General features: G+C 44.6%; 1 protein-coding gene across 10 annotated transcripts in view; it reads left to right on the top strand.

Annotated features, from left to right (window-relative positions):
* Positions 1-6,738: 6,738 nt before the first annotated feature.
* The window catches only part of LOC143168488 (uncharacterized), a 36,816-nt gene continuing 29,788 nt past the window's right edge, over positions 6,739-13,766 (top strand). For 4 of the 10 annotated variants that reach the window (XR_012996713.1, XR_012996714.1, XR_012996715.1 and 1 more), the window contains exons 1-3: positions 6,739-6,920; positions 7,132-7,249; positions 9,723-9,813. Coding sequence is in view for 3 of the 10 variants with exons in the window: in XM_076354937.1 (XP_076211052.1) it covers positions 6,905-6,920; positions 7,132-7,232 (117 nt within the window). In the remaining 7 variants the exon portion in view is untranslated. The remainder of the gene's footprint in view (positions 6,921-7,131; positions 7,250-9,722; positions 9,814-13,766) is intronic. The other 6 variants (XM_076354937.1, XM_076354939.1, XM_076354938.1 and 3 more) reach the window with 3 other exon arrangements.

The following is a 13,766-nucleotide window of genomic DNA, read 5'->3' on the forward strand; positions in this document are numbered from 1 at the left end:
GCCTTCTCTCCTTCTCATTGCTAGCGGAGCTGTTCCCGATCTACTCCACTGCAGCATGTAAGCAAGCAGAATCAAGCCTGCTGTTCAAGTCAGAAGGAAAGAGCCTGGTCTCCCACAATACAGAATCTCCTCACTTCAACCAGAGCAGAGATGGGGAGGATCAAGCCTTTTGGGTACAAGAATGTTGCTGCTTATCCCATCTTCTATTGGGCAGGGTTTTTTTCAGAGTCACTGGGACTGGGGATGGTGCAGGGCCATATTCAGGGCTAACAAGAAAGCTTGTTCCATGAATAAAGAATGACCCGAGATGAGCAAACCAGCAGTAGAATAAAAAGCCTGGGATCACTCCGCAGCATCTAAAGACAAAACTGTGTCTTTGTTATGCCAGAGGTGAATCCAGTTGCATCAGAATTCATCAGTCCCGGGAGAGAAGCATTGAGGTAAGAATGCAGTGAATCCACAACAACAGAAAGGGTTCCTGGTAGCGGTGATCTCTCCTGACACTGTGTCTATTCCTCCCCAGCTAGCCACAGGGAGGGAAGGAGTGACTTCTTCCATTTTCAAATTCAACACTGTCCTGATAGCCCCTGTTGTTACCACCTCCACACCCGAGTGCCTCGGTTGCTATGAAAAAGGTATATGCTCATCAACAGGTAATGAGTAAACTCACTGAACTCAATGAACACTGGAAGTGCATGAGCTTAAGCAGTTGGATTGATCTTTGCAGGGCAGGGGATTGTCTTACATTTTAAGTTCTTTAAGGCCAAAGTGACTAGGCAATTGAGTAAAACCTTGCAAAAACGTATGAATACTGAAAATAACTGTGGAACCATTCATTTCCCCCCTTATTTGCCAGAGAATATTAAATTGGAATTACTACCCCGATATCAGCTATTTTTTGGTATCCATCCAAACTTTCCTGGGTATGATGTGATTTGACCCGAGTAGGAGACAGGCTCAAGAAGAAAGCCAGGCATGCAAAATTGTGTGGCTATTATTGCTTGCTCTGATAAAAATCATGGCTGGAGCTAGGGTAGCTTCTCTGAAAATATGACTGGATTTATCATGCTATCAGATGGTTACTAAAGAGGAATATGCTCTTATTCAATGGTGTTGTAATAAAGCACGTTTGGCCTGCGGACCAGATAACAAGCAGGGATAGGGCAAAGCTGTGCATTGTAAGTAACCCATGGGATCAACATCTCCCTTTCCCAACACCCATTCTATTTTTACCTTTCTGTTTTGGCTTCCTTCCCAATTGGAAAAGCAAAATTGAGACAGTAATGAAAACAATGAGACATGATACATTGATTTGAGAATTCCAAGTGCTCCTGGCCCATATGCATCTTCCATGTCCCTTTTGGTCATCAAAATGCCTTTGAAATAAGGAGGAGCTTAGAGCAATGCTCTCAGGCATGAGGAAAGAGACCATGTGAGATATGTGAAATGGAAAGATGGGTCTGCAAGACAGGGGCACTTGGAAAGCCATACTGTAAGAGTGCAAAACCTCTTTCCTCAGCAAAAAGACACGTACTGATAATTTCCTCATCGGTTACTTCCATCACACACAAGGCAACACAGTTCCACTCGTTTCTCCAGTTCCAGTGTAAAACTGGCCAATTTTTTTTCCTTCGCTTTCAGGGCTCAAACTGGGAAAGTGCACGTTAAGGTTAGAGGCCTTGACAAACTCTGGAGCAACTGGAAAGTTCTCCTAGGTTATAGTATCATTTACTGATAGAGCTTTATCTCCGCTGATGACCCTATTACTGTCCATGAAGTCAAACTCCTCTGCTTACAGGTTTGTTAAGAGCAGTCTTCTAAAGGACACACTCCCTTGGCCTTTAGGGGCCAGCATAAAACTCACATACACTTTCCCGTGTTCTCAGGAGACTAAGACCCTGGGTGGTTGCCAACACAGGTGAGAAAAGGATAGATGGATCTTATTCCTCTGCAGAACAGACACAATATAGCAGCCTTTCTCCTCCATCCCCTTTGAAGTACACGACAATGCAGAGGAGACAATGAAAAAGACAGAAATTTGATGTGAACACACCTAGGAGTAATCAAGAAAAGATCCTCCTCCGCAATTTGACCAGAAAAGCACACCCTTCTCAAAGGAAGGAACTCCTGTCTAAAAGGAAGTTCATTCCGAGTGAGGGAGGTCACAAATGTGCAGCGTATGGCATATTCTACATCTATTCCTTATACCATGGGGTTAAGAGAAATGATATGGTTGATCTGATCTAATGGTATACTGTGGCTGAGATGGAGACCCAAGTCCCCTGTCACTATCCTCACTCCCACTGTTTGTGTTGCGCCGGCTCCGGGTTCATCAGAACACTTTATGAGCCAATTCAATCATTCAACCCAGCATAAAACCAGTCCAAGTAAAAGAGAAATGGATTTGCTCTCTTCCGGGCTAGTAAGCTGAGTCAGCCCAGAATAGAGTCTGAAGAGCCCGGGAGCCAATGAAAGGAGAAGGAAAGAACTGGGTAGCACTCAGAGCAGCAACTGGGAAAGGAAGAAGACCACTTCTGCTGGGCACTAGCCTGGTTCTTAGCATGCAGTAAGACTACCCTTGAATGGAGTCAGTTCCTCAGTCTCACTCTGCACAAAGCATGCTGATTAATTAACGCACAGCAAATTTGTATCGTACCTCATTGCCCAGTAACTTCCAGTGGCAGACACAGCTCTCACCATGCTGGCAAAGCTTCGTAAACCAATAGGGCAGCAGGGATCGATGCCAGCAGGGAAGCTGTCCCTGCCTTGAAAAAAAAATAATCAAAGAAGAGATGCTTTCCTTCCAGAAGGGCGGTGGGACGCAACTGCTGTATTCTCTGACAGCTAGCCACTGGGGTGGAAAATGTATTCCTCTGTGGGAATGCTGCTTTTGGTAAGGTGTCAGAGAACAATGCTGTCACCAGCCCTGGCCACACTCATGTTTTCCATGTCTCCTTCTATCTTCTGTTCTCACATAGTTACTTGCGCCCTTTATCTGGCTGGAGCAGGAGCCATTTATCTCCTGTGGTACGTTGCTTCCCAGGGCGAGTCTGCCTGTCCCTTCCCCCTTCTCCCTTCCCCTATCCTCAACAGGTTGAAAACCATACCTTAAATTCTGTAAAGTAACCAAAGGCCTTGTTCTCTGCCATCAAAAGAGTCTAAAGGGCTTGCTGTGACAGATGCTGGACAGTCCTGGTACTGGAAACCTCCATACTGCTGCCAGCCAAAATTCTGCTCGTGAAGAGACTAAGACTGTACCTCTCCACCATCGCTCTCCACTGCCACCACCAAAAGAGCAGTGAGAATAAAGCAAGATCCTCAGGGTCTCGGTACTGAAAGCAACAAAGGAGTAAAGAAGTGAGAATGGAAGCTAAAATGAAGCACTGAAGAGCAGGCAGTAGGATGAGGAATGGATGTGTGTGATGTGTGGTGGTGTATAAGCACCTGGAGTTTCGGTACCCATGGGTCTATCCCATCTACACTCCACTTACTCTTAAATTGGGCTGTGAGAATAAATTCAGTGTTGCCCACAGATGCTTAACCACTTCTCATACTGTGCCTTTTCCGCTTGGCAAGGAAGCGCTATCTCTAGCTAAAAGCTGAAGGTAAAGCTGTCTTTGTTTTTTCTGCACAGACTAACAGGTCAGTCTGTGTTGCCTCCCTCTGGTGAGGAAACTCCTCAGCGTATTTTTGAATCATTGTTTTCCTGCCATTGCTGGGGCAGAGCAGAAGCACAGTGGCTGACCTCGAAGAGAACTCAGTTCAGGGCTCTACTTCTGCAACATTAGTGACTGAGTTTTGCAAATATGGACATTTCACCTTAGCAGACGGTGGCCTGACAAGGACTAGCAAATTGAGAAGCTCAGAGAGGAGCTGGCACATACCCGATTTCCAGAGAATCTGCTGTCTTCCCATAAACAGATGACCTTCAAACACAGCCAGGTGGCAAGCACACGAGAACACTTGAAAGTTTCAGAGGAAAAACGTGGCAGGCTTTTTATCCCAGCAGGCATCTGCTCATCCTCCTGCTGACTCTCCATTTCCCAGTGACCTGCAAAATGCCTTCTTTTGCAGAAGAGTCCTATAGAAAGGCTTACCTCATGAGTGTTTATTGTTTAAGAGTTTAAGTCCAGAGAAAGTATTTCACAAATTCTGTCCCTTCTGGCAATCGGCCCTTAGCAAAAGGTTTCTCTAATGTTTAAACCGAGCGTCTGCATGGGTGTGCACTTCATACTGACGAGTAAGAGGTTACTGCTGTGCAAGGGCAGTTTGTTCATGAGCCAGCCAATTTTGCAGCAAGTCTGCATTGGATCTGCAATGGCAGAATATTATTGTTTATATTCCTCCAACAAAGTAAATATGCGCTCTTCAAATTATGCCAGTCCTTCCTCAGCTTATCCTAGTCCTAACTGCAATTTATATGCCAAAAATATTGCTATTTCTCTCCCTGGCATTCCAGCTGGGAGTGCTCTGGGAAGGTACAGAATCGATTTTCCCTGCAAGAAGTAGGTCATGTGGCAGTATCTTCACTTTTGCCCATTTGTTCTTTGCCAAGCCCGATCCTAACATCCCCTTGTCCTCTGCCGATTCTGATGGGGTTGGCCTTTTTCCACTCTGTACTGGGAAACTGGCTAAAAAAAGAAAACAATCAACCAGCTTCTGTTCATTGCCAGATGCTGTGCTTTGTAAAGATGGCTTGGGTGAGATTCTGCTGGCCAAGTCAGTAGGAGATTTGCCAGTGATGTACAGGATGCCATGTCAGGCTTTTCCTGCAAGAAGCAGTCTTGGTGTTTATTACAGAAAGCACCCTTTCATACTAACAACCACCACCACCAAGATTTGGTTCCAAAGGAATCCAAAATGCGCTGTACAGACTGGACAAAAAGGTGCAATGGATTAAGGGTGGGAAATGTTTCTTTCTTATTCATTTTCAAGACAGCAGTTTTCTTATTTTTCATGCCAGGCCAGATGCTTCTAAAACTACAGGCATAACCGCTTAATGCGGTAGCTCGAGTCGCTTCAATCACTCTGTCAGAGACATCCTCCCTGCACTAGTCATCTTCATCCCACCTCTACCTCAGTTCCCCTATATGCAGAATACAGCTAATAACATCCCTTCAGGTAAAGCACCTTCCATTAACTGTCTTGCCAAATATGGCGGTCAGCTGTTTTGGTCACAGACTATTTTTTACCCCATGAATTACCGGGCAGCACCCATCATAACTGGGAGCTCTTAGTACTCCTATAACAGAAGAAGTATTTGTAACACTGGCACCATTCATAAGGCAGCATGCCATCCTAACCACCAGCTTAACCCATCAGCTCTTGGCACATTCACAGGTTTAGGCTTGGTATCTTGATGACTGTGACTGACCGCCAGGATACATGTCCAGCTGTTAGGACATGACATTTTGCCAGCCTACATTGCTTCTTTCCCCTTCCTCTGACAGGTTCCAGGCTACCAGAGTTTAAGCAGCAACCTGCAAGACAGCTCAAGCCTTCCACAGGGAGACCATTCCCTACGCCAGCAAGCGGTGCCTGACATCTTGCCGCGGCTCACTCCTGCTTGCTGTCTATTGTATTCCAAAATTAATCCTCTAACCAATGAGGAGATGAAGTTAGAGAACAAGGTTCAGAGTTCTAGGTTGCTGCTAACAAGACAGCTTGGATTAATCAGCATATGTGTTTAAAACATACTATAATGACTGGCAGTGTCAAAACGGAGCTGAAAAATACTGTTTGTAAAAGTGCTGGATTAAGCGCACAGCTTCATGGCATCAGGCAAAGCAGAGGGAATGACCGCATCACTGAAATGCATATGTGTCCACTTGAACTCCAACTCAAAAAGATGTTTATGCCTGTGTCCAAATTTGCATCTGATTGGCTTTGTTCTTAAAGACAGATACTCCTGAGTGGTTTGCTGTACTTCAGTGTGACACAAGAAATGTAGACATGCAGTTCCAAAGCAAGCGTAAACCACATCAATGCACATGCAAAAGACCAGAGGCTTTGCACTTAGTATGTGAAACATGATTATTACCAGAAGGCAAGTGTACATGCGAAAAGATTGCTAGTGCCCTCGATGTGATTTGCCAGCGTGTCACATGTCGATCAACACAGCACACTGCAGTCATCATTCTGGAGCCCTTAAAATCAATTGTGCACTACAGATGCATATGATAAGTGCTTCGCTGTTGGATTTCCTTACTTCAGATTTGTTCCCCTTTGGACATCATTTGTAAGTTTGTTTTATTTTATGAACTGTTTTAGTTCCTTGAGTCTCTTTTCATTCATGTTAGCAGACCAGTCAGAGCAGGGACTAGCAACTGGGCTCCAGTCTTCCCTCTGCCACTGACTTTCCAGCAATCATTGGGCAAGCTATTGAATCTCTGGGACTACTGAGGCTTAAAGGCCCTTCACACTCTTCTGCCAAAACTGGGGTGACAGGAAGTGGATGTGACTTCAGTTTGCTGTAAGGCTTCTTCAAAAAGCCAGGATCATATAAAGAAAGAAGTAGGTTCCTACTCCACAGTAGCTTGGGTATGTTATTGGGTTCTGTGAACTGATCTTCCTGGACAGCACTGTTGGTGACTTTTACCTTTGGAACGACAATTAAGCATTGCAGAAAACAAGCTGATATATCAGAGGACTTTCCACATTCCACCCTTTGGAGGTTACTCCTCTGCGGGGAAGCCTGGGATCATGCCTATCATTTCCCACTAGCCAGCATCTGAAAATAGATGCCTGTCTGTTTACTTCCATCGGCCAGAGGAGGTATTCCTCCAAAGCTGGTGGGGCTGTACCTGGATGAAACCGGTGTAAGAAGAGTAGGGGAGCGCAGCCCACTGATCGTGGAGTTGTTCTGCCCAGTTGAGGAAGGGGATAGGCTCCCTTTCTTCTCACAATGATCTGGCAACTTGGTAAGTTTCAGCTGACCTTTCCATTCTTTGTTAAGTGTCACCATCCTTCCTCCCCCCAAGAGACATTGAGAGAGAAAGTGAAATACCATTTTTTCCTTGCTTGTTTCAATAGCTTGCCTTTTCTCTCCCCTTCTTTCACCTATAGCTTTTCTCAATTCTCTCCACACCTTTTTCTCTACTACCTTATAAAATCTTTCTCTTGTCTCACTAGTCATTGCTTTTCCTACTACGGTCTTGTCATTCGGGACAACAGGAGGACTGCCTTTCATGCAACTTCTTCCAGCCAGGCAGAGGATCTGGGGGAGCGAGAAGGTGGGAGAGCTTGGAAGGTAGGAAAAGAAACAAAAATTACATCACATGAGTGTGATGGAATAAACAGCACGATATGGCAAATTTGGTCAACATTCACTACATCTTACAGACTCTGACAGGAGCATGCATGTGTCTCTGTGTGACTGGTACCATTTGCCCATATAACATGCGTAGGTGTGCCCATGTGCATTTGTGAGCTGAGGCATGAGCTGGGGAATCCTCACCTGAAAATAAGTTCTTTCTAGACTTGTCTTAAGTCATACTCATTTCAGACCTTGACAAAACACAACCTACTAAAATGGACTAACCTAAAAGCAAAGTAATCTGGAATTTATGCAACAAGTATTTAAAGAGGTGCCTTAGGTGTAGAAAGACTTTGGATAGTTTAAATAACAGAAGCCGATTCTAAAATGGGATGAGTTGAGCACACGTGAACAATCACTGCTCAGATGAGGTTTCACACCCTGATGGCATGTGAAATTACAAGATTTTAGCAACTAAAGGAGCACAAACATTCTAAATATTAAAAATCAGTTATGTTCTTAGTGACTTATCTTGGTCATTAGTTCTAATCTGCAAAGCTTATTTGAAAACAGCTGAAGGTAACAATCACTTTGTGGGGGCTAATAGCCAAGAGTCCTCAGTTGTTTAACATAACTGACAGGCAACTTTTCTGTGTCATCCTTGCTTGGCACCGGGAATTATCACAACACTGAAATGACGATGGCAGAAAGTAATAGAGTGCACACACAAGGCATGTGCCTGCAGATATATGTGCAATCACATATATATCCACAGGCAGCAAAAGGAGCAGCCATTCCCCGATGGTCTTTCAGCTCCTTCAGCCCCGTTCACTCACCACAAGAAGTACTAACAGTCTCTGTTACACTTCAGGGTGCCAAGCCCTGTAAAGGGTAACATTTAAGAGACAGCAGTCGCTGCCATGGCTGCAAACTTTGTTTTCTCAATACTGATCTCGGATAACACTGAGGCCCGGTCATCCTCTCCTCAGCAAATAGCTATTCGATCGTGTGTCTGACAGCGTTCCATGGGCAGTTCCAATTCTTTCCAGATCAGAGTTCTAGCTTTTCATGGCAGAAGGCAACCTGATACTCTGGCCTAGTGCCAGCTTACACAGGACCGCCAGCCAAGGGGAAGGCCTCAGCGATGGGACATTTTTTTGTCAGCACCTGTCTCAAAGTGCTCTGTTACAGAAGAAGTGGAAAAAATCTACGGTCACTTCACCAAAACCAGTTCCTTAATCACACCTCCTCCTTAGCACCTGCTTCATCATGCACAGCATCTTACAATGTGGCTTATTATTAGCCATTATTTTCCACAGCACTCAGCTTACCCAGTCTGGGGGCCAGAGGTGACACCACTGGAAATTCTGACACCAGGGCAGAGGTGGCCAAAAAGGAGAAGTAACCACGAGTCTTACGGGGCTCTGGTGTGCTGTGAGAGTGACCCAGGCCGAAGGTCTCACAAGCAAATCCCTGGGAGGGAGGATGAAAACTTGCGACTGTAGTAATTGACCTTTGGATTTTGTATTTGAAAGGAGCAGGGTCACCCAACACTATGGGAAGGGACAGCTCCATGGTTAGCATCCCGACATCCCGTCAGGCTGGGACACTGCTGCATGCTTCCATGGTTGGGGAGCTCCCCCTGTGGAGTTGCCAAAAGACATGCAAAACTCCGGCTAAAACGGCCAGTGCTTTGTTCCCAAGTCAGATAATTGCAGTCTGCTTTTGTCTTCATTCTAAGAAACACCTTTGCCAAGCATCTGGAGAGTTTCAGGAATGTCAAGAGACCAGCAGCATGCTGTTCTTGCTCATGCCTCGGGTGTAATCTACTGCTAGGTACCCCACTATCTCACTCTGCATTGCCCAAACACTTCATAAACTACTCCAGCTTCCATTACCAAATTCTTCAGGGCTCTTTGACCACTTATCAGGCCAGGGCTTGATAGTGGCTTTCCTGTCTGATAATGCTGGTTGATGAGCTCCTCAAGCATCCTTCACAAACCCTCCAACACATTCCTGTGTACCACATAGAACTCCCACTGTTTGGATAGTGGCCTGACCAGTATGTCGTCTTGTCTCTTTTCTGACTGGGGTTCCCTTTTTCCTGAATGCTCTGCTTTTCTGGCTTGTTATCCTTCCCAGCTTGCTACGATCTGCCCCCCTCTTTCTTGTTCTAGAGTGAACTGATTTAATTATGTCTCCTTTTGTAGGGAGATTGCGAGTGTTAAAACATGCTCACACCTTATGGCAAACCTGTACAAATTTGATACAGTCCCAAAGAGTGAGCGATCAGCTCTCTTCCTTCAACAGGAGAATTTTAGCCCTTGGCTGCTGTGGGATTTCAGCCTGTGTGACATAGATGACACGGTTCATGTTCATTAAATCACTGACTGTACCAGCAATTGGCAGTAGAGTCAGACATTTACCAAGGGCAGCCATGTAATGTTTGCAATACGATTTCTGAAAGGTTGGGAAAGACTTCTACCGAAGACAGAACCCAGACCTTGCATATTGGCATTAAACATAATGGAAGGAATGATCTGAAGCTCCTAATCAAGGTAAATATGCATATGCTATGTTGGTAATTTAAAACATTACAGGGCAAATTCCAGTCTCAGCTATAATACTAGGGTAAATGTGGAGTTATTCTATCAATTCCTGCAGAGTTACTTGAGATTTACAGTTGTGTCTCTAAAATCAGAATGCAGGCTTTGGTCTTGATTTTGCAGATTGCACATACTAAGTACTGGATTTATTAGAACGTTTTCCCAGCCAACTTCCGCCGACAGCAATGGCAGTTAGGTGTCTTTTGGCTTGGGTTCGTTGTTTTTGGTTTTGGTTTGTTTTTTTTTTTTTAAATATCTGACCATAACCAGAGCCCCAACACTGTGTGATGAGAAATGACAGGGAAACTGAGTGGGTGAGGAGAATATTTGGAGAGGCATGCTATAAGTACATAAGAAGGAATGTTAACAGGGAAACTAAAAATAAATGGGGGCTACAGATGAATCCTGATGTAACTGCTTTGACCTCAATGGAGTCACATTTTGTTTCCACTGAGCCATCGCCTCCAACTCTGGCTTCATATGTGATCCTTCATAAATAGCTAAACATGCTCTAATTCACTAGCTCTGTTCTCCCTTTACTGCTGTTCAGGGACTTCTGAGCTAAAAAGGAAGCTATCTCAGCTGCTTATAAATTTGCAGTCACGGAACTAGTGAGGACCGTGCAGGGAGACTACGTTTCAGCTATAGCAAGCCACTATAATAACAAGGATGCCAGAGCATCATTTGGACTTTGGCACTGAAAACATGTAAAAACTTATAGCAGATATTAAACTTAAAGGCCACTTCAGTATATTCCCAGAAACGAGCTGTTCAAACAATAAAAGGGGGGCAGTGGTGAGATACAATCTCAAGGTGATTACCTTCTCTTAAATTCTTAAACTGTATTACCAGTGAAGTAAAACAATGCTAAAGACTTCTTCTGACAATACAACTACCTATTTAATGCAAACCCGCTATATGAACAAGCCCAAGTTTCCTGTTACTTAAGGCAGTACAAATGCACTGATATTACACTAGCATTCCTTGTTTCACCTCTCACATGCAACAATTATGTCCAGACCCTTCACAAAGTTCTGCTTCTCCAACATTGAACTCCACTCCTCTGGTTAACTGCATTGTTTAAATACAGACAAAATAAAGGACTGACTTCCATTGATGACAGTGGTATTTGGATGAATCGTAAGACCTTGACTTTGTTATGTACACTTGAACTACACTAAAGTGGGAGCTAATCTCTAGCCACCAACTGTCCTAGACCATCTGAAGTTACAAAAACTAAAAATATTTACATTCAGTGCAAAGTCACTCCCCCAGGCTTCAGTAGTATAACAGGATATAGCATGCTGATGATATAAGGACACAGGTAACTGAGAGAGTTTCCACATCAGTGCTTTGGTCACAGTACCATAAATACTGGACACTTCACAGATTATGATCTGGAACATGAAGAGGCAATCAGTGTCCAGATGGCCTTTATCCAGCTACTGGGAATGCTGGCTGGTTAACTGACAGACCAAACTAAGCAGGAAATTATTCTGGGGGGCGACGGGAAGGTGCATTTGTATAGACAGAAAGAGAACATGCCATGGCCACTGCATACCCATCACTGTGCCTTGAGTTACCTGGCTGGGCATATACGGAGTTTGGTCCTCCACGATGGCTGGCATTCAAAAGCTGAGGCTTGTGTGACACTGGATGCTGATTTATCCAGGAGTGCACAGAATTCAACATAAAAAAAATGGAAGCAACTAAAAACCTCTTCCTTAGGCAACTGTTTGAATAACAGTTCCCATGTTTTTACCAACTATTTGAACAGCTTATCTGAACATTTCACACTAGCGAGTAATCACGTTTTGCCTAAGCATAACGGTTCCTCCATAGGTCACCAAGCTGGTTTAAACTCGTGACCTTCAGCACTGTCACAAGCCTTGCACGGGAGTGAAAAAAAAACAATTCTAGAAAAGAGGATTGTTATTCTCTCATACGGGCCAATAAATGAGTAACAAAGGAAGGTGTTCTTTATCTAGGCTTACAAGAGCATTCACAAAAAGAGGCAGAGAAAAGCATTCTCTTCTCATTTGTGTTTTGCTTCATCAAAAACCTTTGATCCCAACTGTTGCTAAGCATTTCTTAGGCACTACCCAAGTGCTAGTGCAAGCAACTGAAAGGCACTAGTCTAGAAGCACTGGACAGGCTAGCTGGACCCTGGTGAGGCATTAACATCAGAGCAATGAACACTGAGACGTGGAGAGCAGCAGCATGCTCGCCAGTGACCTTGCTTCAACTCATTTCATATAGAACCAAACTAATCCATGATTCCATAGATACGTACACCTCTTCCTGTGAGTAGATCACTAAGTCCTTTAAGAAAGCCAAGATTTTTATCCTCATTTTACAGACAGGACAGAAACGGAGGCATTTTCTGAAGTGGTCTGCCTACAGCGCCAGTGGTTAAGCTGCTGGACAAGAACTCAGCTTTGTATAGTTCCCATTTAGTCCTCTAGCATCAGGCCTGAGCTTTGCCTCCGTGCTGCTTCAGCGTGTGCCCTGACAGCTGTGAAAGGAGGAAGCCGGGGGAGTGCACCTATCCGTCTGTCTCTCTCTCACTGCCTTAAGGTATGTCCCTCAGCAAAGAAATATTTAAGACTTCCCCGATGGAGTTAAGCTAATACAACTTCCTCATCCTTCACCCTAAAATCGGAGAAAATATGGGGACCTTTCATACGCTTCTGGTTTTAAACTTTGCCATGAACATCAACATCAAATCTTTCCAGAAATTCTGGCCCCCCCATTCCCCCATGATGTCTTTAGAAAGGTGGGGGTTTCTTCCATAATCTGCAGGATTGTGGAACTGGCAGTTCCTTTACCTATATCCTGTATGGCTTGGTACAGCTTGGGAGCTTTGCTCCAAATTAGCATTGCAAGCAATATCCAAAAGAGTTGACATGCAGACCAGAATAGCAGGCATTTGACAACTGTTATCCTGAAACCAGTGGAATATACAATGCCTTTTTTCCAGCCCTGCTACTGTATTGCTAATGAGCTCCTTACAGCGTAGGCCAGCACTAGGCTGCCCACACCAACAGTAGGCAGTCTACGTGGTGGTCAGCAGTACGCCTTTTACATGGCAGCTCGCAAGCAGAGGTGAGCTCATTCTTCTGTTACAAGCAGACCGGAAACTACGTGAATGTGATTAACCAGTAGTACTTAGTACCAATAGTCAGGGCCTGAAGCTTACCCTTCCTCAGAGTATATGCAGAGCAAACTAGGCTGTCCTTTGAAATACCTGGAGCTATCTTCACAGATGCACTAAGATTCAGAAAGCTCGCAGGCAGATAGAGAGTCTGGCTCGCACCACTAAGAAACATGCAACTTTGTTCTGAAGGTTTTTAGCAGTCAACAGAAATAGCGCTTGGGAAAGGTCAGCAACTCATCTTTCTGGACCCAGTAACAATAACAGGGCCAGCAATGTTGTTCTGTGATGACACCCACAGTGAATTATGACCTGCAGGGGCTGTGTGACAGCAGGAGCAAATAAAATGCGGTAATGCGAGTCGCAGCTTGGACATTGCGCTCTTTACGGCAAAGGGATATTATTTTCACCAAATACAAACATACAAACAAACAGCCAAGAAGCAGGAGGGAGGGGGCAGGAAATGGACAGACGATGCTATTACCGGCACGATGATTCTGTGTCTTTACAAAGCAGCGAGCTTTGTAACAACATGCCCACTGGGACTTAGAACCACAGTATCACTGTGCATGCGTTTGACAATGATCAGTGAGAAACACTGAGATCAGAAGGCCAGTGATTAGAAGGGTTCACTTTGAATGGATGTGCCTAAGCAAAGAGATTCTGGTAAGCGAGTAATTAACCCAGTCTCTTAACCCCCACTTCTGAGCTGCGTAGCACCTCACTAGAGTGTTGAAATGATGAATGGCTG

This window comes from Aptenodytes patagonicus, chromosome 17 (genome assembly GCF_965638725.1).
Source record: "Aptenodytes patagonicus chromosome 17, bAptPat1.pri.cur, whole genome shotgun sequence".
NCBI lineage: Eukaryota > Metazoa > Chordata > Aves > Sphenisciformes > Spheniscidae > Aptenodytes > Aptenodytes patagonicus.